The 25082-nt window shown below is 44.0% G+C and overlaps 1 protein-coding gene across 1 annotated transcript in view; it reads left to right on the top strand.

The window, feature by feature from the left end:
• The window catches only part of BRSK2 (BR serine/threonine kinase 2), a 326660-nt gene that overhangs the window by 198566 nt on the left and 103012 nt on the right, over positions 1–25082 (top strand). The window contains exon 5 of the mRNA XM_087745783.1: positions 22012–22097. Within this exon, the coding sequence (XP_087601909.1) occupies positions 22012–22097 (86 nt within the window). The remainder of the gene's footprint in view (positions 1–22011; positions 22098–25082) is intronic.

Raw genomic sequence — 25082 nt, 5'->3', positions numbered from 1 at the left:
AATAATGGGAGCCTAAAGCATGTATAGGTTCAAGAGTTAAAGAGAGCTGGTTGGATAGACATTCCAGATCAAGTGGTCCTTGCTGATTGCCAGAAGACGAAGAGGGTAGATAAACTAGGGAAGACTCACTCCTTAGTTGCTCCGTTTGTTAGTGTGCTTCCATAGGCAGTGGCTGCTGGCATCTGTTGGAAAGCCTCTGGATTAGCCAGACCCCGAGTCTAAGGTCCGCCTCTAACTGCCTTCCCAGTCTCAGTAAGGCTAGAACTATCTATTTTTGTAGTTACAGGTATCAAATCAAAGGCATGATGTTAAATGGGGCCTTAGCAAAATATGAATAATAAAATGATAATTGATAAATATGTAAAAAAATGTATTTTATCAGCACAAAGAATTAAATTATAAGACCAGACTCCGCTGAGTGAATAAATCCTACTTTTTGTATGGCATTGGTAAATTCGGGACTTATTCGCATCCAGGTTACACATACTACTGCTCTGTTTGGCCATAGCTTTAGGCCCGTTGTGCCTGTTCAGAGGTCTCAGACGAATGCCCTGGAATATCCCATCAAGTGTACAACACGAGCGAGCAAAGCAGTTCCAGCTGTGAGGGTAGGAGAAGGTACCATGCGTCAAGTAAGATGAGCATAGCTTCCCTGTGGTTTCCCTGTTTTGCTGGGAAGATACAGCTCCTTGATCACTTGTGGTGGAATACGTGTCTAGTGTGCATGCTTTTTGCCATTAGGAAAATGCCCTTTGTAGCAGGTGATAATTTAAAGAGCTCCTTTGTTTGATGAAACATGTTTGGGGTTTGGTTAAGCAGAAGATGTATTCATTGCAGATTAGCTTTCAGTCATACCTTTTTTTTTAAACTGTCAATGTATGGGAGCTGGGCTTTGTGTATAAGCCCCATTCTCTGTGAAAGCTGATTGAAAAAAAAATTAAATGTGTGTGATTTCCCATATATGTTGTCTGAATGCAGTGAGTGCTGAAAATCCAGGGGGGGTAAGTTCCTGTTGGGCATTATGAGAGTTTGGGAGTTGTATCCCAGGCAGATGAATGTCGTTCTCCTCTTGCAGCTCTGCCAGGGCATTTCGGCTTTGCCTTGATCTCCCCTCATGGGATACCCACAGGGAACCACAGATTTAGAATCACAGAATCATAGAATTGTTTAGGTTGGAAAAGACCCTTAAGATCATCAAGTCCAACTGTTAACCTAGCACTGCCAAGTCCACCACTAAACCATGTCCCTAAGCACCACATCTACCCGTCTTTTAAATACCTCCAGGGATGGGGACTCAACCGCTTCCCTGGGCAGCCTGTTCCAGTGCCTGACTACCCTTTCAGTGAAGAAATTTTCCCTAATATCCAACCTAAACCTCCCTTGGTGCAACTTGAGGCCGTTTCCTCTAGTCCTATCACTTGTTACTTGGGAGAAGCGACAGACCCCCACCTCACTTAGTTCATGTCACCCCTCTTGTCACCTCTCCCAGTCTTCTCCCTTTTCCCATTGCACCATCTGAACACCTCATTATTGCTTGGGATATTGTCTCTCTGGAGATGTGGCTGAACCTCCTGTATGCCTGGACACAAAGTCACCTAGTTAATTTTGCTTTGGGCTGGGGCTGAACTGAAACCTGTAACTGCAGCAGGTAGGATGCGAACACATGGGGCCGATACATCACCAGAGCCTTTTCTCCTGCTTTCCATATTTTCCAGACTTCTTCCTGTCATTTGCATCGAGCAAAGGCCAGTACAAAAAACTTGGTAGTCAGTTATAGAGAGAAGTATTTGATTCACTCCCGATCCTGAAGTGCAACATTTGAAGAGCAGAGAGGAAAGAAATAGCCGTTCTTGTAACCTTTGTTTTGTTCTTGCAGCCTTTGTTTTGTTCTTGCCGTTTCTGCGAAGGGAACGGGAAGGCCCTTTACAGGGGCTGGGGGGCACTACTCAGTGCTTTCCCATCCCCCTGGTGCCCAGATGATGGATCGCTCAGCTGCACATGCGCGCTCTTTCTCTCTCCGATGCACCGTTGCATTATTAGCCCTGTTCTGGAGAGCAGCGGTGTTTAGGATTGGGCAAGGATGCCTTTAGGATGCATGTTGATTTGCTCATAAAACAGGAGGGATAGAGGGAGTGAAAACTGAGGGAATGAGAACTGGGTCAGACAGAAGCTTCCAAAAAGCTTAGCTTATTTGGAGAAGAGAAGAAGCAGCCAGAATAACAAACCATAGGACAGTGAAATTGATTCTCCGTTCCCTCTTCATCATACCCTCCTCCGGGTAAACCTGTTTCAGTTGATAGTGAATATTTCATGCAGTGCTGAGCGTTTTCCGAACTGTGGTGTCCTAGTTTTTCCACCTCCAGCCCCAAAGGAATGTTTTTACATCATGGAGCTTTATTTTTGGGAAGGGGAGGAGGGAGCGGAGGCTGCAGGCTTGCGAAGAGACGGCAACAAAGAGTGGTTCAGAGAACAGCTTGGCTCTGATGTGTTGGCTGAGAATCTCACCTCCGCTCCTTTGCTCCCTCCAAAAAGCTCAGTGAAAAGGGTCAGCTCCCCAGGGGCTGGAGCGTGGTTCCAGTCAGAATAAAATAACCCTAAAAATGGCACCCTGCCTCTGCCTGGGTCTGCTCTGAGCACACTGTCATCGTCATAGCTGCTTCGTTAGCTGACAACAGCAAGCTGTCGTTACTGTCAGCACTGCAGGTCCATATAGCTACCAAAGGGAAGAGCCGTGCCTGTTCTACCTCGCGCACCAGCACCCAGAGGACTGCCTGGCTCCTCGCTGCGTGTCAGCTGTCCCTTCAGGAAAGGGGAGGCACTGAGTCTCGTCCCTCTTTACTACCTCCCCACCTCCCTTCCATGTAGAAAGACCAGCTAAGAGTTTGCAGGTGTGTCAGTGTGAGTTGAAAAGCTTCCTAGGTCCTGATCCGGTACCCTCCAGTGTTGGGGTCTTTTGAGTTCATTGCAGTAGGCTTTAGGTTGGGCCCTTTATCCTTTAAAGGAAACCCTCAAATCCTGCTGGGTACTTAAGAAGCAGGGTAGGGAGCAGTGTCATTCTTTCCCAATGTTTTATTCCCTCATTTGAAATCAGTCTTTTAAAAGTTTCCAGGTACATTTTTATGAAGCTGGTGGAAGGTGCCTGCTTGAAACTGAGACCTTCCACACCGCAGTGCCTCCAGCTGCCTCTGAAAGCACGACAGCAGAATAAACTGCCCCGCTAATCTGCCAAACAGCTGAGAGTCTTGTGTTATCCCCCACCCCAGCAAACTCTGAAGGAGGCTGGTATCTCAGACCCTGCTGTGGATCTGAGTTTCACAAGTCCTTCTTCCCTTTAGGATAGGTGGAACAGCTGTGAAGCCTGGAGAAGTCCCTGAGCCTCAATATGCTTGCTCGTATTAGCCTCCTAAAAGCACACTTTACCTGACCAGCTGAATTAGCATCTACTGTAACCAAGATAGCAGCACAGCAATTCAGAGTCTGACTCACTCCTATTATGGACTGCAAAGCCCAGCACTCATGTTGCGTGATTCCCTAGATAGCTTCTTTTCTCCTACCTAGTCACGCTTGCCCTCTATGCTCACTGCCCATTATTAAGGGGCACAAACTGGCAGAGCTTTTTCCTCAGACCACTGAGCTGCAGCTCTAGATCCTCTGCTCCCCCTACATTAGTCCACAATGTGAAGCATTTGCTGTGTGGCTTGTTAGTCTGCAGCAAGCTGTGTTCACACACCCTGAAGGGCAGGAGTGAGGCACAAAACTGCTTAGTTAATGCTTTAGATTTGCAAGATTTTGGTTGGTGCAGAAAGGCCTAAAGAAGGTGATGGTACATCTTTCTTCCTTGGTGGTTCTTGTCCCCATACAGGAAAGGAAGGGTGAAGGAAAGGAGAGGAAAAATGGTTCTTTTGTGGTGTGATGGAGGCAAGAGGAGAGCTGTGGAATATCCCCGAAGCGTGCTCCACCTCCAGAGCGTTACAAAACAGCAGTTCAGTGGGGGACACAGAAGCACTTAGGGAAACTGCAGCTGAAACTAAGTGAACCTTTCAGTCTACTTACCACAGCATTTGCAGTCCCTGCTTCAAGGAGAAACAATAATAAATAAAAAAAAAAAAATCTTGCAAAAGGAGCTAGTATCCATCTAGAGCATTGGATGAAATAAAATGTGACAAACAAACAAAATCACCAGCTCCTGCTTTAGAAACTGTTGTTAAAAATAAACCATCATTCACTGCTGCAGTCCTGCCAGTTCCTCCCTGCTGAGAGCAGGAGACCCAGAATACTGCCTATCTTTACATTCCCTGCACATGTTGTATAGTTTAACAGCTCTCTCTGTTGTCATGATGAAGATTCCCTGCTTTTCAGCATGAAGCTTGCTCTATTATTTCTAATCTACCTGTAATGCCACCTGCCCTCCCTCCCAGCTTACGAGACACTGTCTTTTCCTGTGCTCAGAGGGTGTGTGGTGTCTCTGCTTGCTTCTGACTTACACGAGGACAGCTGCTGACTCCCGATTCCTTGCGTGGAGCCAGGGCAGTAGAGACGAGTGCCAGCACCAACCACAATCAGGTGCTCAGCCGTGACAGCATGCTTTGAACTTACATTTTGCTCCATATGACATATTGCAGACTTCACCCCCCACTGCTTCGTTCTCTCCAGGCTGTAAGTTGAATTAGTGGTGACATTTGAAATGTCATTTTTTGTCTGTTTGTCAGAGGGTGTGTCTTAGCACGTGTCCTGGCATACTAGGCACTGTGGCTGTGTTTAAAAACAAAGCAAGGGACCACCTCTGACCTGAAGCATTTACAATCTAAATAGGCAATGCATGTAAAAGGGCAGAAAGATGTGGGAAAAGTCAAATATCTTACTGTCTCCATTCTCTAAATACTGAACTAAGGCACAGATACATTAAGTAACCCATCCAGGGCAAAAGAAGCTATCAAGAAAATCAGAAAGTGAAGCTAGACTTTCTGAATCCCAAATCAATGCCTCAACCTTACACCCTCCCTTGTATACCCTGTCAGAGCAAACCAGTGTTGATGCCGTATTTCCCAGAGAGGTTTGCCAGAGTCTTTCCAGATGCAGTGAATCCAGACTAAGTTATGAGATCCTTAGACAGCTTTATGGCTTCCTTTGGATATCATTTCAAATAATCATTCCAACTTTAACTCCACCCCATGAAACCTCCAGGTTTTAGGTGGTTATCATTTTATTTAGAGATATGCCAAAGGTGGGTTTGGATGCAGACATCGTTCAGATTCAAGTTTGGAACTATGTATATACATGCAATAAAAGGTATTGCACCTTTTATTTCATGTTCATGTTCTCTCTGTTTTATATGTGTATTTATGCCAAAGAGTATAGATATGTCCAGTATTTAGGGTGCTTTCCTTGAGGAATATGTAGAAGATGTTTGCTGTAATGAGACTGATTGCTCCCACCTCTGGTGGGACCCCGTAGCAGCCTCTCAACACCTCCAAAATTTAGGGCTTAGGCCTAGACTTTTCAGAGGGGCTCAACTTCCATTATTAGGCCAGATTTTCATTAGACCCAGTCAACAACAGTGTCTGAGCAACTTGAAAATCCAATTTTTATGTCATGCCTAAGTGGAAAGGGGATTCTTCTTAAAATCTTAGATGTGGGTAGTTCAGCAGCTGAAAATCTGTCTCTAGAGTGCTTAAGTGCAGAGAACCCAAAATTACTGAACTTTTTGAAAATGTGGGCGTTACCTACTGCTGCCATGCACAGGAGAGCTGCCAGAGGGGAAACATCCTTCCTTAAGGGGATTCCTGATGGCGGGAGTTGTCAGCATCTGATGAAGCTCCCACTGGCAGTACCTGAATTCCCAGAGGGAAGGAAATACTAACAGTAGCACTAATGGTAAGCAATATTACAGAAAGCTTTTTAGTATTTCTCAGTGGTGATTTTTTTAGAATTATAGTGGTTGCACTTTTGGAAAAAATACCTTGTTTAAGAAAAGGCTCTTTAATCCTAATTTAAGAAAATTCCCTGTGCTCCAGTTTGAAAAATATTTTGGGAATGAAAAGGGTGCTAGCACGTATCAAGGGCCTGACGCAAGTTATGTTAGCACCAGGAGGCAGCTTTATGGTGACTGACAGCAGTCCCCAGTGAGGAAGATGTGCCAGTGAGGTGTTCAATGCTGGTGCTTTCTAATACAGCCTGCCCGCTCACATGTGCCCTGCAAGTCCTGGAGCTGCTGTCCATGTGGTAGTGACACTGTTCTGAAGTGACTGCTTGTTCCAGGGTCCCGAAGAAAAATTGCTTGGAAAGGACAAAGGAACAAAATACAAAAAGGACGATGATCATTCTTGAAAAGACCACCTTGTGCCTGGCCACTCCCAGAGCTGGTCTGGGCGGCAGGGGGTGGTCACTGGAGGCAAAGAAAGGGATGCAGGTGGAAGTTACCACCAAAGAAGCATTAAATCCTCTCTCACTGGGTTTGAGCGGAGCTGTTGTATGGGCAAAGTCCTGTGTGAAGGTAGAAAGAAGCGCCCCAAGTGCATCAGAGCTGCCCTAGGAGTCTGCGGAAAGCAGTTAGTTTTCTTCATTTCTCTCTGGATTCCCGCTTCTTTCTGTTTGTCCTGCAGGACAAAATACCCACATTGTAAGGGTAATCTGTGACAGTGAAGGGGTGGTGGTTGTTTGTGCTCAGCCAGTGCTGCAGAGGGAATAGGAGTTCTGACATCACTGCATCTGCTTTGTACCAACACATCAGGTCATGTGCAGCTCCCTCATTTTTCTGTTGATTAGTTGAAAACTGGGAACTTGCCTTACATTTTGGAAATGCTTGGCAGTCCTGTTCAGGCTGCTGACTGATCTTTGGTTTGGAAAAGCTGTTACTGAAAGGGGACTTCCCTTTTGGTATTACATACTGCATTTTGCCAAGCAGTTATGTTTGTCAGTAGCTTGAAGGACACAGCCTGCTTTCTCAAGTCTCTCTGCTGCATTAGAGAGAGTAAAGACACCTGTCTCTAAGGGTAAGTTAGAGTAGCCTCGCAAATGCCCTGAGTTCTGTTTTGATTCCCATAGTTTTGTACTCCAGGGACTGAAGGAGAGTAAAAGCTGTGCTTCATCCACCAGCTGGCACTTTCATGTGTCCCTGACATATCTGGGTGGGAAACTGGCACAGAGGCTTTATTCCAACTCTGCAAGGATTACAGTGGCCTTTTGCGTGGGAAGTTGCTTCTAGGCGTACATTTTAATGCCCTGACTCTGCTGGAATGTCAGTGTAACAGAGAGCCAGCCACAACCACTGTGAGGACTGCAGTACAACTCTTTTTCCTGCTTTTAAGGTCAGAACCTATATTCCTCTGTTGCTGCACAAAAAAAAAAAAAAAAAAAAAAAAAAAAGGATGTTTCCCTTTAAAAGCAGTTGGAGAAGGGAGAAAAGCCTTGCCTAGCAGGGAGGAGACAACATCCTCAGTCTTTAGGTGTCTGCAGCAGTGGCAGTAGCAGTCGCATCCCGAATGATTAATGAGCAGGCAGGCTGGATGTGAGGAGCAGAGCACAAGCCCCATTGCAGAGCTGGCTGTGGGGATCCCCCAGGGAGAGGCAGGCTGCTCCGATAGGGCAGAGGACTGGGGGCGGCTTTCAGAGAGCTGACGGCATAGAAGGCAGCAGCTCTTAATGGTGCTGATGTCTTAATCGTTGGTGGCTTCAGCAAATACTTATCTCGCGCCCCCATACTGCTCCGGTGAACAAAGGACTTGAGAAACGTAGCTTGACCCCTTGGCATTAGGTGGGTTTGGGGCCAGAAAAAGCAACTCTATTTAAAGAGGTGTCATAAGGGGAAGAGAAAAAGGAAAGAAGGGAATTCTCCAGCCCAGGTTAAAAATAAAATACAAATCCTATTTTAACCCCTGGCCAGATGCGTTCTGCTGGTTTAGGATCACTCCTGCAAAATGCAGGTGGTGTTTTGAGCAAAATGAGGGCATTTCTAGAAAGACGCCCTGGTTTTCTGTAGCAGAACAACAGGATATATATGCCCTCCTAAGCTGCACAATAAACTGGCAGTGCTTGAGGCATAAAGTGATTGTTCAACAACGTAGTCTATGCGTCTGCTAGATCCCCAGTGTGTTGTGAAAAGGGGAGTTTGCACAGGACTTGGAGACAGCCAGAAGGCCAAGAAATGCAGCATGCAGCAGGGGCAACAGAACCAAAATGCTTATAATAGCAATCATTCTGCCAAATAGGACTTCTGGTAAAATGCACACTCACCCATGAAGACAATCCCCTCAGGTTGTCTGAAAATCCTTTTGGTTGAATAAACAGTATGAGGAAGAGAAAATTAGGCTGGGCGGGCTGGTTCTGGCCTAAATTTGAAAATCAAACTCATTCATTCATGTAAACCTTCTGTAGATTCTTGCAGTCGTGTTTCACCTCTGAGGTCCTGGGTTCACTTGTAGCATCAGACACTTCTCCAGAAAGAAGGAAGCCTGCTGCAAACTGGGTGGTTAAGTGAATCCTCAGGTCTAAAGGAGATCATCAGCAGAGTGATCCCACTGGAGAGCTGAATGGAGGTGCTGACTCCCATCTGGAGGCTTGGAGGATATGCACATATATCATGGAAAAGGATGAGGAAGAGCCATTGCAGTTCAGATTGAGGAAAGGACACAGCTATGCACTACACATTTCCTTTCCCTCTACAAGGAGCATTGTCTTATTTGAGAATATTCAGACCACTTTTAAGGGAGGGCTGTTTGCTTTGGTTTTTTCCTCTTTTGCTTATTTCCTGTTTCAGATTTAAAGAACTGCTTAATATTTCTTTAATGAGAGTGTATCAGAGCTGTACGCTTGTATATATTTTCCCGAAGTGAAGCTTCAGCTCATTTGTTTGAAGATAGAACTGACAAAGTCAGGCCTTCAGTAGGTAGGCAGCAACCTCCTCTCCTGTGGGCTATAAGTGGCTGATCATTTGCAGATCATGAGCAGGATAAGGGATCAGAGAGACACAATGGTGCTTCAGGGATCTTGGTATGCCTGGAGAGTGCTAAATTATACCCTGTGGAGACATCTCAGGTTTCTCAAACATGTCACTGTTCCCACAGAAGGAAGAGGGATAACAGTGCCTAGCTCCCTGGGTAAATGAAGACATGTCCAAAGGAATCTCATCAAAAAAGTAGCTCTGCAAAATGCATGTCTAATGGGTCAGAAGTAAGGACTATCCCCACTTGCTGGTTGGCCACCAAAAACATTCACATTGGCCACCAAGAGCTTTCAAACTAAATGTGTTACTCTCCTATAGGTTTGCTAGAAGTTACAAGGTAATTTTTTCCTCACCTTCTTCACTTCGCTTTCTTTCTATTGCTTGCAGGTAGACCCTAGACTATATAGTAGTGGTGCAGACTAAAGCGTGCACTTTAAACACTTTGTTGAAATGGAAATAAAACATCTTCTACAAGTTCCTGTCCCCAGCCACCCTGAAGGGAACATGGAGAAGATCTGGAAAATTGCAAGGAAAATCACTTCTACGTCAGGAAAAAGTAATATGGAGCAGAAAAGGTTAATGATTTAGAAATGTTAGCAAGCATAAGAATGCAAAACCAGAAGAGGAATAGTCAGAAAAAGGCTCTCCCAGTCCCTAGGATTTCACAGAATGTGGTTGTTCTTGAGTGGCTTCTGTGGTGGCATAAGGAATCCACTCCAAAATAAAGGAACAGGCTCCCAGTTTGGATGTGTAACATTATCCTACTCTAAATACAGGAACGTGTGGGCAGCAGAATGATACCAAAGGACATGACAAAACTCTAGATAACCCTCAAGTCGTCCACTTGGGATGGAGTAAGACTGTTACCAAGGGAGGGAAAATTGCCTCAACTCTGTTTAACGGTTACGTAGATCTCTGCAGAGAAGAAGGCTGGCCTCCTAAAATCACTCTGATTCCTTATCAGCTGCTGTCCCAGCCTTTCTCACTGAATGGCACCCAGCAATGATTTTAGGACTCTTGGAAACAAAAGGGACTCATCAATGTTACTGTGTTCCTCTGGCAAACAAAATGTGAGACGGGCTTGCAGCAAACTTCCATAGAGCTCTCCTGAGTCCCCTGCTAGGATGTTTTGCAGAAGTCTTTTGTTCACCTTAGCTCCTTAGATCTGGCAAAATGTGCCCAGCACACAGCAACTAAAAGAAAGTGCTGCTCCATTGTCCCGTGATGTCTAGCAACAAAGAACAGAAGGCAAATCCTTTACCTGGAGTGCACATTTCCTACTCAGAGGAGGGACTGTGAACAGGAACTATTTCTGTTTCAGTGCAGGAATGAGCTTAAGGGTAAGAGACAGTACACAAATGAAACTTCTGACCCCCACACAAATCCATATTACACAGCAGTAGGATGCACTCTAATCCCTGCTATCATATATATGTTAATATAATGGTCAGCTACCCCTAATATCTTGAGGTTTTATGTCCAAACTCACTGAGTTCTGTATGGTGCAAGGAGAGCATCTCTGCAGTGGTTTCCTCCCAAATACATTTGCATAAGTCAGGTTTCAACATGTGAGCCTCGCAGCACGGGCACCGTTTCCTCCTATCTGAGGTTACTGCTGGGTTTCCTCAGCATGGCATCTGCCTCAGCAAGATTTTGGTGGGGTTTTTGTCTGTCCCGTGTTTGCGTGGGAGGCAGTATAAGCTTTTCATGGAGGGAAAGGCTTTCTCCATTGGAAAGAAGGGAGCTAATTATGTCTTCTATAAAGAGATGTAATTGGTTTTCTTTTCTGTAGAGAGAGGATGACATGAACAGCATCCCTTGCCTTTTCATTCCAAAACTCTGTTGTGACCATATTGCTGAGTCTTGGAAAACTCCCCGATTCACAGGTTGTTTTTTGCATGTTCCAAACATCTGGGAACAAGGTTCAGCTGACTGATGAATGTGATCTCTGGCAGAAAATGCTGAAAAGTTGGGGAGGGAGGGGGGTAGATCTAGCCCAGCTGTCCATTTCAAATGTTGCTGGTTTCAAATTTAGTCTGCCATCTTCTTAGCAAATTGTTTGTGAGCACTTTTAAATCTGCATATGTAAGTGTTATCATAAGTATTTGGCAAGTGCAAGGGATTTTGAATTAGACTGTGAAAGAAGGATGCCTATATGTGCCAAAGCATCCCAAGGTGTACAGGCCTAAGATGGTATGATTTAAGTGAAGCCTAATTTTGAAATTTTCTTCTGTTTTTGGAATGCTTGCTCTGCCACTTTCAGGGATAGCTAGAGTAAGCATGCCCAGGCAAGTCCATTCTTTTCAGAGAATTAAGCTAATTTACTTATCGTTAGAACTTTCCTGTTGCTTCCTCTATGTAATTTTTGAGTCATTAGCACTTTCTTTAGCGATGCATTATCGCCTGACATAACAAAGTGTTGCATCCTGTCTTTGCTCTTCATCAGAAGCCAAATAGCTTTGAACTCTGTATTAGGTGTGTTGCGTAGGGCAGATACATAGGAATGGGAAGAAATTCAAGTAAGCAATGGCACTTAAAGATGACTATTCTGAAGATACACAACCTGCAACAACACCTTCAGAAATAATGAAAATATCACCTTCCTCAAGTTTAAAATGCCTTCATTTCTTTGCTCTTCCTGGTCTCCATGCAATAAAGCTGTGTTAGTGGGTGCATCTGCATTGCAGTATACCACATGTCATAAACATATAGGTTGCTTCGGAGTGACGCAGGTAATTCAAGGGAGAAGTTTTCGATACTGCAGAAGTGATTGTCACTATGTGGAAAAGTTGATCTGGTTTAGGGTAGGGAATGCTTTTGGCTACAGTTTAGTATGGTGAAGCTGTAGAATTCACCATTAGGACTCAGAAAGGTTCAGAAATACTGGAGGATCTGGGAAGTAATGTTCAAGATGTAGATTCATAAATAGCGAGGCAGGCCTCATATTACAAGACTCATGTCTAGGGACTTAGAACTAAAAGATGGAATTTGCCGTTCATTGCTGGCTGACTCTGGTCTCATTTAGTAGTAAGAATCCCATGAACTTTGAGATAAAGAGATAGGCCAATGCTAAGTACTTCTGAAAGTCCAACCGGACTGAATAATGTATTGGAAAATCTAATGAAGATGTGGAAAACAATTGTATTTAGCTCCAGAGAATATGCTGGACCCTTCTTTAAGGACGTGACCAGAGATGTCTGAGCCCTCCTTTCTCAAGGAGGTTTGGGCAATGTGGAGAAGGAATGGCTTGGCTTATCCTCATCACCTGTTCTGAGATGCTCAAGAGCCTATCTTTACAATGTTGTTTGTAAACCTCCCTTGGCAAGAGGTTTCTTGATCCTGATATTGATGTTGATAAGGCTGCAAGATGTGATCAGCACCTTCAGCAATAAGGGACTGGTGTGTGATGGGAAGGATATGAGAAGAGCAGAGATAAAATAACTGAGAAACAAAATGTTCCTTTGTTGCTGTCTTTGATCTCTTAACTCCCAGCTGTGAGAGATCCTGGATGCTGATGGCAGCAATCGACTAATTTTCTGCTGCTTCTCTTGCTTGTACAAAACAGAGGAAGACATTGTCTTCACTGAGGGGAGTACAAGTTTTGCTGTAATGTCTTCTGTTGCAGTCTGAACCTGAGGAGAGACAGGGGGTGAGCGCAGCCAGCCTCAAGACTGAGGCAAAATACGCAGTTTTATTTCTTCCTCTCCTCTCTCTTTCTGCCTCTTGCTTTGTACTACAATTCCTGCCTTATTAGCCATCCTTTTGCAGATTAAAACCCAATGGAAAGTTCCCAGCCAGTGTTGCTATCTTCACTGCATCCCTGATGCCGAAGGAAGAAGTGGCATGCACCACCAACAAATCTGTTGCGTCAGGACTAGCATCATCTTGAAAGCTTGTGTCATTTCTCAGCACTGATGTGCGGTAGTTGAAGGGAGGGGACAGTTTTACAGTAGCTGTTTAACTGTCCACCAATAGTTTACTCCTGACCTGGGACTGAGGCTGAGTCCATAAAGCTAATTTCGCTGTGTGAGTCACCAAAGAGCTGAGAGTAACGGCTTTGAGCCCGTCTGCTGTTGGCTAGATCCAAACAGGTAGCCCAGAGATGAAGGTATTGAGAGGTCACTGCTGATTTCCCATGCTGTTCAGTCCTGCCTCGCAAGATATGAAAAGACATGTTTGTGGTTGAGGTGGGTCTGCATTAAAAAGTTATAATCCCACATGTAGATGAGTGGGCAGGGATGTTTGGAACTGAAGTGCTGATTCGTGTCATTATAGAGATACACCAGTTATGGTCATGTCATTACAGAGAGACATGAACAAGTGCATTCCTAAGACACAGTCTGTGCTCAGTGTGCTTGTTTTATGGACAAAGCAGACTAATTTCAACATCATGGATAAGAATAAGTAGTTCTTGGGATCAGTGTCCCTAAGATGAGATTGACATAGAAGTGCTAACGTAGAGCTGGTTCATGTTAGGCGGGAGCTGTTGTTCATGCTGCAGTGTGATAGAAACTGTTGCTGACCTGCTGTGGTAGAAGAGCTGGGCTGAAGGGTTGCTTGGCCTCCCTGAATATGCAGCCACGGGCTCCACAGTTTGGCAGAAAGTCAGCTGCTGATTCCTCTGCCTGCAGCTGCCAGGCCTCCCCTCAAGGCTCCCTCTTCATTGCAAAGCGAAGTGCAAACATGAACTTTGTGAGTCTGTGTTGCCCTTGGCGTTTTCACAGTTCCTGGATGAGGTCCATGCTGCTGTTTGTCTGGGACCGAGACCCTCTGGGAGGTGCAATTGCGCTTCAACAGTGTATTTAGAAAATGGAAACAAAGGGGAGAGCTGTGGGTTGCCTCAGTCTCTGCTTCCGTCACTGCCAGCTGTGAGGGGCTATCGGGATGGAGAATCCCTTCTAGATACCAACCATTTGTATCTCGCTGAGTTTATTAACTCAGCTGAAATGAGATCCTAATATGCAAGTACATACAAATATACATCTAAAGAGTCAAGGGCACCCAAAAGTGAAGGACAGGAGAATATAGTAGAATAACAAAAATCATAATCTCTGTTTTACACTCTTCGAAATGGTTTATGTCATTAGGCTTGTTGTGGAGCATGGCAAGGCAGGGATGGAGTCTGGCATTCTGCCTCCAATCTCCACAAAGCTCCAGCTATTCTGCCCACTCCTGGAGCATTTGTTGCCTGCCTTATTTCTTAGGGAACCAGAGATGGCCATTAAGGAAAGATGTAGAGAAGGGAACGGCAGCAATCCTATTGATTGCTTCTAGAAGAGTATTAGGGAGAAAATGTAGAGGACATTTGTGTAAGACAATGCCAAAGAGCTAAACAAGGCCAGTGTGACTAATGGAGAAAAAGAGGAAGAGGGGGAAAGAGGCTAGCCGAGACACATAAGAAATGGTGGAGTTTATCCTTTGAAGCTTTTCCAAAACTGTGCTTTTAAATTTCTCTTCCTACTGATGGTAGACTCCCTTAAGGATCCAGTCCATGGTACTGTCAGCATCGCTTCACTGTCTCACTCCCTTTCCTGGATGCTCTTGGGAACCCCTCTGCCTTATCATATCCTCAACCAATGGTCTCAGAAGCTCTACACTACATTTTTGGCAGAACGTTATGCTGTGCTGTGCTATACCGCCTCCTTTGTGCTTGCCCATATTCCCTTAATGGGATTCAGCATCTCCTGCATCCTCCACCCCCTCTTTGGCTCAGACATTCCAATGTTGTGTTTGGTACTGCCCATATTAAATCTATGATGTCTCAAATAATACAAGGAGCTCTGCACTTGTGTTATTTGAACTCTCTGTATCCCTCAATTTTGCAGCTTTGTTTCTCCTCTGTGTGTAGTGACTGTTTTTCCATAGCTGAGCATAGCAACCCACAAGGCATTAAATGTTCTTGAATATACCTTCTACCTTCAGTCGAAGTAACTTCTACTGGGGGAAAATGAGTTATGAATTGCACTCCTTTCCTGCGCTCCTGCACAGGGCCTGTTGGCTTCCTGCTCTTACGTTCTTTAACATACACATCCCTGAAATGAGCAGGCATAAGTTTGTTGGTCCTTCAGGGGAAAAAAGCTGCAGGTGAGTACTGCCCATAGTATTGCTTGTGTGGGCTAGACTTAAATTTCTAAGTTCGGGGTGAGCACTGCAGGTCTGGCATGGCAGGGAGGGCTGCTCACGCAAGAGGGACTGAGCATGCTGCTTTGGAGCAGCATATATTGGGGTTCACACACACTTGGATGTGGCTGCTGATGTGGGGCGGCAGGTTTCTCATAAGCACTGGGCTGGCTGCGCATGAGTTAGATTTTTTTTCCCTAGCAAAAAAAACAGCTGTGCAAACATTCTGCTTCGGGTCAAAGAAAGCACAGTGTGCATTAACGTTAAAAACCAGGATAAGGAGGGGAAAAGAAAGGCAATCAGATCAGGTTATTTCTTCTGCGGAGTGGCTGTTGGTTTGTGTCCCGTGTCCTGCACTACTTGACAATGGCAGCCGGGATGTGGCACTCACCAAAGGTGGCAGGAGGCACAGGGAGGCTATTTGCCTTCTGGTGTAAGGGGCCAATTCTGCTGGCTGCTGGCAGAGACTTGCACGTCAGTCACTTGTTAGCTGTGTACCACCGGGCAGCAGATAATCTCAAGTGCTGAATGAATAAATCCACTCCTTGTCAACTCCCATCAGTGTTTCTTGCATGAAGTCCTGATGCTTCTTAAAGAAGCATACACTGCAGATAAGTCTAAGTGCCATATTTACTCAGTAGCCTATGGCAGAGTGCTGAGGAACACTGCAGGTGTTAACTACCGAGCTAAACCGTGAAGTTCCTGGGTAGGATTTTCTGTGGTTAGATAACCTGGAGGATCCAAACCCCATCACTTCAAGACCTTGGAATCAGTATGCCAGGCCAGGCCAGGAGTCCTCTCCTGTTGTGGAGGTGTGTTAGCACCAGCAGAAAGGATTTCCGAGAAAATTCTCACAGTATCCGTTCGGCTGACTTCATACCCTCAGACTTTCTGCCAGATTTTGAAATTCAGTGGAGCTTTAGAGTTGCAGTTTTGAAGGGACTATGGAAAAATACTTGTTTCAATAAAGACAAGTAGAAACTGACATTCTGTTACAATAGCAGTTTGTGGAAAATAAATTTCCCTACTAAAGCTTCATGGTACAGAAGTTTGCACATGCAAATTTTAACATCAAATATGCATCTCGCTTGCTTCTCTCACATACCTATTTTCATTTTCATTTATGGGGAAATAGCTTTGAGAAGCATGCATGCAAACAAAAATTGGAGTGGAATGAGCCCATAATAGAGCTTTCAATAAAATGAGGAATTGCTCAGCTTTCCAGTAATTTTGTCTGTTTGTTGTAAGTATTTTGTACGACATTGTCTAGCTGCCTGATTCTGTGGAGATCTGACAGATCTAGTTTCCCCTCTCGTTTATCCACTTTTTATAGAATCTTCTTGTAATTACTAGTACTTAGCAGAAAACCTGAATTCATGTTAAAGCATTTAATTAGTCAAAATTGTATAATAGAAGATTTCTTCCAGATACCACTTAATGATCATTAGAACGTATGATTCAAAGCCCACTTAAGTCAATTGATGCCTTTTGTTGACTTCAATACATTTTGAATTTGGCTCAGTATATTCAGAAATGTGAAGCTAATGGCTACAATAGCAGCAGGAAATACTCTCCGTAGATGGACAACTTCTGTCGTTCTCCATTTGCTTCCATAATGGTCTGCTGAAGAAGCTTTGGATAAATGTACTGAAAGGCCACTTTAAGTGAAAAATCAACTACATTCAGAGCTGCAAAGGAAGATATTTTAATGCTTAATCATTTAAAAACTAATTTTTTTCCACTTCTACTCTCTTTGTGCTCCCATTGAAATTAAGGTTGCAACTGATATAATGTGGTATTGCTTAGATTTGGTAATGGCTTAAGTTTGCTTGGAAGACTGATATCCCCACAGCAGTCACCCTACAGGACATGCTGGGCCTACAGTTACTTGTTGTATAAAGCTATTTCTGCTTTAATGCTGTTCTCTTCTGATTTCAAGAGTAGCCTATTTATTCTGTGATTATGGGAAAGCGTGAACAGGTGACTTAGATGGTCTTCACCAAAGCCAGTCATTTTTCACCATTTTTAACTTTCAGTCCCACATAACATGGAAGCAAAAGTACCAAATTAATAAAATCCTAAGGTCTGTTCCTGCGATATTTCTGTTACAGCAGGAATGCAGACTTTCCAGAGAACTTGAGATTAGTTTCTTCCTATCCGATACCTTTGGTTTTGCCACTTCAACTCAGTGAAATCACAGTGATTTCCTTTCTGCTTTCTGTGCTCTCATCATGGAAATGCAAACTACGGCACAGAAGGCCAGACATTGGAGAAAGTAAGCACTTTGGTACAAGGTTTCCAGCCTGAGTTCTAGCCTGAGGAGTTAGATGAGCATCCAAATCTCTGCATCCTTTGAAGTTCATCCTGAGTCTAAATAATTCTGAACTCAGAGAAAGTTCATGTCCAGGTTGAGTTTCTAGTAACTGAGGGACAGCCGTGAGTTCTGGAAAGTATTTCATTTATTTCATTAATTACTTCAAAGCAAAGCAGAGTCAACATTAGAGAGCTTGATTTTCACACGAAAACCTACCTGAGTAGGAAAACCAGCACAACACATTTGTAGCCTGCAGGGCTTTATTGCCCCTCGCCACTTTTGCAGCTCCAGACTTCCTTCTCAGGCCAGTGTTTTGAGTAATATGGGAGCCACTGATGTCAGTGGAGAGAGAGCTTTGTGGTGTGCTGCTGGTGAACTTCGAAGCATCTGAGGAGAAATGTCATCTGCTGTCCCCCAGCTTTTTGGGCATAGTTGTTCTTTTAGAAATACTGCTATTAATGAGGGTTGCATAATACGAGACAGCTGTCCATTTTTCAAGTTCTCACAGCACCACATGGGTGATTGGTGACCCAATTGTTATTGAGCAAATGCATACAAGAGAAAAGGAAACTTTCTTCATCACTGAGACACACCTTCAGGCTCCCTCGACCTTCCCTTTTTGCCTTCTGGGTGAATTAGCACCCTGTGTGTCTGTGAGTCGGAAGGCAAGAGAGCAAAGCACTTGTCACCAGTGAAGACTGTGCTGACAAGATGGGCTTAAACCAGAGAGATGTGATTTCCTCTGGGGGAGAAGGAGGGTGAAGTAGAGACGAAGGAGAAGGAACCAGAGTTTTGCATTATTCCTCTAAGGGTTGCATTGCCCCCATGTTGCGCTTTGTCATTAGCTGAATCACTGGAGCATCCTGTCAAATCAGCCTCCTGCATAGATTGTTAAAAACTCTAATTGGCACCTGCAAGGTTACAAGTTAGTGATGTGTCTCCATTTGCCCTGCACGGCCTTTCACAGCTCTTTCCCCCAGCTCCAAGGTGCTGGAGTGCTGCACAGTCAGTAACCTACCGTGGTGTGAGGCAACGCAGGCTGTAGTTGGGACCCTGTGTCGTGACCTGGCGTTTGTGACAGAGAAAGGTTCACTTTTTTCCTTTCTCTTTTAACTGTTATGCAAATGTTTCTCCATGTTTCCTGTTTATCACAGACTCTGAGCCTCCCTAGACAGGCTATTCTGAGCTTGGCCTGCTTTCTGCTAATTGCATCTGCATTAAAGCAAACACCCTTGCAGGGTTTCTCCATTCCCCTGTCCTTGCCAGCTCTGAGCTAGACAGCACTCCATGGCTTGCAAGCACAGGGATGCACAAAAAAGGCATGCCAAGGGCTGGCAACGCTCTGGGGAAGAAGGCAAAGCTGTGTGCTATTTCAGGCCTCTTATTTTGCCGGTGAGCTCAGATACCTCTTCTTTGCTAATGACATGGTGGTTGCTAGGTCCTCTTGAGCCATGCATCAGTAAAATCACTATTGAGATCTACAGTCTGTGTCCAACCCGTATCAATTACTGGCTTCTCTGTGGGGATATAAAAAAGGAATAGGATCTGGGAGAGTCACCCATTAGTAACGATTGCAGTAGTAATTTTGAGAAGGTGGTCCGTTACACGTTTTTGTGAACTGTTGTTTTTCTTTGGAAGGGAAAAGAGGCAGGACACTGCTGTAAGATTTTTGAGGATGATCTTTATCAGATTGCTATTTAGAGAGCTGGGAATCTCTCGTTCTTGAAGTAATACAGCCATTAGTGTCTTGCTCCTCTACACGGGGCCAAGGCCTGGACTATGAGAAGTACAGTAATGACACTTTTCCTTCATAAAGCCCCTTTTCACTGAAGGATTATACAAAGTCTTACTGAGATGAGTACATTAGTTTTGTCCTTGGTTTGCAGCTAGAATAGGTAGCAGACTGTGGAAAGCTGACTGCTGCCTGCACTGGAGTAGTGGAACACACCACTGAACTGAACATGTAGTGAAATGCTGCCAGGCACATCAAGCTGGATGCTTGCTGCATACCTGGGGTTGAAATCAAGACCTCTGAAACTGTAGTTCCTCTCAGGATTTAGTTCCCAGGAAGTTAAAAATATTCACAGAACCTTCCACACTCACACACTTAAAATGATGAAAGTAAAGTAACTCAGGTTATTTCTTTTTAATTGGTTCCTAGCATAAATCTGTAGGTAGTAAGTAGATATTTGCTTCCTGCTCTGATTTTCTCTTATCAAACGTAGGCCATGCAGTGCCATAACTGAATGTCCTCCTCCAGTCGCTGCCTCTTCCCATGCTTCAGGACAGTAACCAAGCAGGACCCTGACTGGATGCTGCCATCCATCACTCACTTGGTCTGAACGTACATTACCACCGCACCCACCAAGAAGTTTTTCAGAATTGAGTCTCCAATGCAGTTAGCCCGTCCGCAGGGAATTTAATCTTTCACAGGCAGGCTATCCCCCAGGAGGGAGAATGAGATTGGATGATCCCTGTCATAGCTAGTGCAATGGTCACATTCCCCATGAAATACCTGGTCTCCCCCATCCAAGGGAACTTTGTTGGAGTTCCAGTTTCTGAGCAGCTGTGGTACATGGTACTGAAGGTGAACCTCAGTAGTATTGGAAGAGTGTTATGGGAGTGGGTGCTTCTTCTGTTTTGTTTTTCCTCATTCTTGAAGCAAATCCAACTTTATTAATTATAGGGCTGAACAAACCCTCTGCAAATATCAGTGCATATCTTGTAAGAGAAGAGAGTAACAGCTCTTTTTGAAGAGGAGACAAAAATGGAATAAACTAGCTCTCCCCCTGTTTTTTTGATGGAATAGCTGTACAGTTGAAATCTACCCAACTTTCATTTCCTATTTGTATAAGCGGCTTTCATCTAAGTGCTGGTCATGAGTAAGTTACGCCTACAGAGCTGTCACCATCAGCTACTGTGTATCTCTGAATTCATAGCAGTTCTGGCAGTGCTGAACTGCATACATACATGTTTACATGCACGCGCACGTACACACTTAATTCCATTAGAGCTTCCTGATACACTTTTCCTGCACTTCTCTGAAGCAGCTATTTCCAGAGATCCCAAGTGTGGAAGTGGATCTCTCAGATGACTTTTGACTCTGAAGAGAGGAGTAAGTGTGTTTGAAAGACAAGGACTGACACATGTACAAACACCCTTTCCTCCATCCTGATATGCGAGGAAGGCCAAGGGTGATGTGGTACGAGAGTTGCTTTTGCTGGTTTTGTGTGGTGATGTAGAGAAAGAGAGATCTGGGGTGATAACCAACATGCTGGGAAATCCTCCTCTGCACAGTGCTGGGAAACTACCACTTTCTAATTTCCTGCTGAGTATCTTACTGGCATTCAGGGAAAGTTGTCTGTGTTCAGCCTTAGCAGAGGGTGATATCTCAGGAAATTAAAGGACATCAAGAACTAAAAGTATACTGGGGCAAGTTGCTAATTACTCATCTGATCCCTACAGGGGAGATGTTCAGGGATGTTTTTGTAGTTTGTTCATGTTTTGTTTGTTAGCATAGCAGCTCCAGGACAGTCCGTTATTTAAAGGACTGGAAGAAAACCTACTTAGTTGTCCTTGTTTGCTTCTTTAGGTCTTTTTCCTGCCTTTGTGGATTCCTGGAAATTTGGCATGCCTGACTGTGCAATGCTTAGACTGCATCTTGTTGCAGAGTTTATTTCAGTAAGCTACAGTCTCCACAGTGCTACATTAAATCCCTTCCAGTTAGCCTAGGTCAAATCAGAGCGGTTACAGTGTGGCTTTGAGCAGCACAGAGCAATTTTGCTAGCAGCTGAGGAATTGCACTGACTCCATCTCTAATGAATACCCTTAGTAAATTCAAGTTAAAAGCACCACAGCAGTCATGATAGGAATTTTGGGTGAGAACAGGACTTGCGCTAATTACGGAGACTTAGTCACAACTTGTTAACTCCGTGTCGAAGACACGCTCTTAGAAGTAGTCATGCTCAGACAGATTGGGAATTGAGAAAAAGCACAGTCTTACACTTGAGGCTCTGAACACTGCATCTCCAGTAATCAGGTTTAATTTCTCGTTGTGCCTTGTACTTCTTATGTCACTTCTTATACTTCTTTCCCTTTTTGTGCCTCAGTTCTGCAGCTATAAAATCACATTGCTGTCTGTCTTCCACTCTTTGTCTCCCCTGCATACACTGCAAGTTCTTCAGGATGGGGATTTTCTAATATTACTTGAGTATGCAATACGTAGTGCAGCATGGCCACACCTATGCCTGCGGGAGGTCAGGACAGCCCTAAGTGACATCTCAGAGTTTCTCTACTTTGGGAATATGTCATTGGCTTTGTATTGTGAGGAAGGAACAGCCTTGAATGCTCATATAACTCTTACAGGTAATTCCCTTTGGTAGATTTGGGACTTTTCTTTCAACCTTGAAATTTTGCTGGTTTTCTGTTCTGCAGGGCAGGGAGTGCTGAGGCTGAATAAATTGTATTTTTCTTAAATTGTATGAGTGCTAAATATGATACATTGTTATAAGTTGCCATATCCTCTGCATATAAAGAGGAGTGGAAAATGGATAAATGGGAAGAAAATGTGTGACGATAACTAATGTATTCTAAGACCAAGCTTCTAATCTTCTCTATTTCTTTTTGTTTCTTCCAGGTGGAGCGGGAAATAGCCATCCTGAAGTTGATAGAACATCCCCACGTTTTAAAGCTGCATGATGTTTACGAAAATAAAAAATATTTGTAGGTATTACTGGCTTTTGCCAGAGAAAGGGGAAGGGAGGGAGATGAGGGTTTTGGAACGTGATAACATTTCTGAAAGTATGGAGCAGGGTATGTTTTCACCCTCAGCTGGTGTCCGTGTGATATCTGGTACTTGGATGAGGAAGGAACACTCCTTATTTCCTTGGCTTTTCTCATTTTCTTCTCTGTACTTTACTTATATGCTGTTGCTTTTCCTACTTAAAATGGAGGAGAGAGGACAAACCAACGTTTTCTATCAAACAGCAAGAAGGGACAAAGGTTTGTACCTGTAAGATCTGGAACCATTTTGAATCAAAACTGTAACAGACTGTTACAGTGGATAATTTGGATAACCTCCCTTGCCTAATAGTTTTCATTTAAACCCTCAACTCTCACTAGCAATATTTTAAATTTGCCCCATCAATAACAATTTTTGGTTTTAAGGGCTGCTGAAATCTTGTGATGGTTCTGCAGTAACAGTTAAGTATCAAAGCCTTTTTTTTTTTTTTTCCAATCATTGCCAGTGCCAGACAGGGATGTTGTCCACAGACAGAGTCATTTTAGCTTGACAGGGCACTAGATATGTTGAATCTGTTGTCAAACAAACAGGCCACATTAATCTTGGCACAACAGGAAAAAAAATCAATGTTCTCCAAATGGAAAAGGGCAACCCAGTAGGGAACTCAGTGTTATTTTCAGCTTTTTAACAGGTTATTGCAAGTAGAAGAGAGTGGTTAAAAAAAAATTAAACTATTTTTAAAAACCACCATCCATTGGTGACCTCTCCTTAATGTCACAACACAAGAAGGGAATGACTGTTTACCCAAAGAAAGCGTGTTGAACGGAGGTAACAATCCCTCATGGACTATTCAGCCAGTCTTGTTACTGGAGCAATGAATTCCTATTCCAAGAAGTGAGGCCTCTGTGCCTAAGGGTTAGCTTAGTAGAGCAGGCAGTAATTTCTTTTGGATTCCGCACCCTCCTTTGGGGCAGAGCCTGCCATCCGCGGTGAAATGCAGTTGCCAGAGTGAGCTCGTGCAGGCACTGGGTGGAGGCTGGCTCAGATGTTCTCTGAGCTGCACGCCAAGTGCTCTATCCTCAGTGGTGTAAATGGTCACGGCTCCATTAAGCCCAGTTTGCCCCAGCTGAGGACAGGGCCCCAGATGTAATGCAGCCTGCTCTATGTGCAGGAGAAGGGTAGCAAAGGGAAATGAGGCTTTACAGCCAATAAGTTCTCCTTTAATCCTGAAAAGAGAGACACCATTTGTAGGAGTACATTCCTCTGTATTCTGGTTTAAAGGAGGGTAGGATGAGGCCCCAGGCTTTATTTTGGTTAAGAGAGAGAGAATATTCTTCTTTGTGATCCTTGTTTATTGGTATGTTGTGTAATCTTAGGTATACACACACATAAACACACGCATACTTGCATAAACACAGCATACAGCTGATGTGTTCCAGGTAGGTGTAGTGTACTTGAGTGGTGGAGACAAGGTATGAATACATGAAGAAGAAAGGCCATGATCATTACTTGGAGTGAGGGGATGGGTTATAAAGGTGCTGAAGCTTTCTCCTTGCTCTGAATGCCTATGAAGCCAGCAGCTGAGCTGAGCTGTCCTTCTTTACCTCGAAAGACTTGGGGGCTATTTTGCTCCATGTGAAAAATATCTAGTGCTCAGAGCAGTGGGGATGGTCTTACACCAAGATTTCCAAAAAATGACTGCATTCCTTGGCAGGAAGATATCTTCCTGCTGAAAATCACCTTGAAAAGGGAAGCATCCTGTATCTTTAAGCTATATCTGGATATCCTGGCTTCTAAAAAATATTGGGCTCCAAAGTGTGCTTTGCCAGTGACCATTTAGCCTTTAACAATCACGAAGTCTTCTTTGTGCTGTAGCTCCTCTGCCTGTAAGATTGAGCAGTCTGCATCTCCCCACAAAGGCACTGAATCCCTCTGCTGAAAGATACTGACTCTGTGAAAGAGCCAATGACTGCTAATTACGTTTCATTTTTTATTAGTCACTATTTTAAAGAAAGGGCACAATGCAGAGCTTCTGCCAAGCCTCCGTGTTCAAAATTAGAAACAGCTGTGGCCTTGGATGATTCTAAGAGGTGGAAGAGAGTGCTTGTGGAGGGGCAAAGTGTTACAAGTATGTGGGGGCTGAGACGCCCGTATGCATGTACTTTCCCAAATAAAAAGACACAGTGACCTCTAGTTCTTACCAGCATCAAAAAAGGGATGGCTCTCTGGTTGTGGCAGCACCTTCCCATCATGCATGCCATCTCCGCAGTAACGGTAGTGGCATGGTTTCAGAGGAGCTCGTGAATTATGGGTGATATTTCAGATGCCAGAGACTAATCACAATGCAGCGATGGGGAGTATTTCTTCGATAAATGTTAATTTCACAAATCATGTTTGACTTTTGGTTTATGATTTAATTTGTGACAAGGGGCTTTGGTTGAGTAGATTCCTAATGCAACCATGAATCAAATCCTTTTTCCACAGTTTATTTAACACTGAAAATGAGTTTTAAAAAATAGTAATAAAAATCTATTAGCATATGTGTGTTAGCCTAGCAGTCATTTTCTGTTTGTTTTGATGGTTTTTTTTACCAAGATGGCTGGAGAGATGGGGATGGCTTTATCCAGCATTTTGAGTTGTCTTATTTAGTAAGACTATGGACTACAGTTCTAGGTGGATAGGGAAAAACACAGCTACACTGTGGCTCTCTGTGCTGATATACCACCTCAGATATATATTATGTTGGCTAAACTGGCAATATTAGCGACAGTTGAATTATTTCGTATTTGTTGTATGATCACGCTGACGGCCTTCAAACAGGATTGGGAGTCCACAGTAACAGCAATTTAGAAATAGCTATAGACAATCTATGCCTCCCTCTCTCCAATCATGTAATGTTAATAGATAAAACAGCCAGGAAGGCGGGATCGTACTCCCATTTTAAAGATCAAGAAGGAGTTAAAGTA

This window comes from Nipponia nippon, unplaced genomic scaffold (genome assembly GCF_047370975.1).
Source record: "Nipponia nippon isolate SJK-2023a ecotype South Korea unplaced genomic scaffold, ASM4737097v1 scaffold_10, whole genome shotgun sequence".
Classification (NCBI taxonomy): Eukaryota; Metazoa; Chordata; class Aves; order Pelecaniformes; family Threskiornithidae; genus Nipponia; species Nipponia nippon.
The sequence above is the reverse complement of the archived record's forward strand: the minus strand, read 5'-3'. Positions and strand labels throughout refer to the sequence as shown.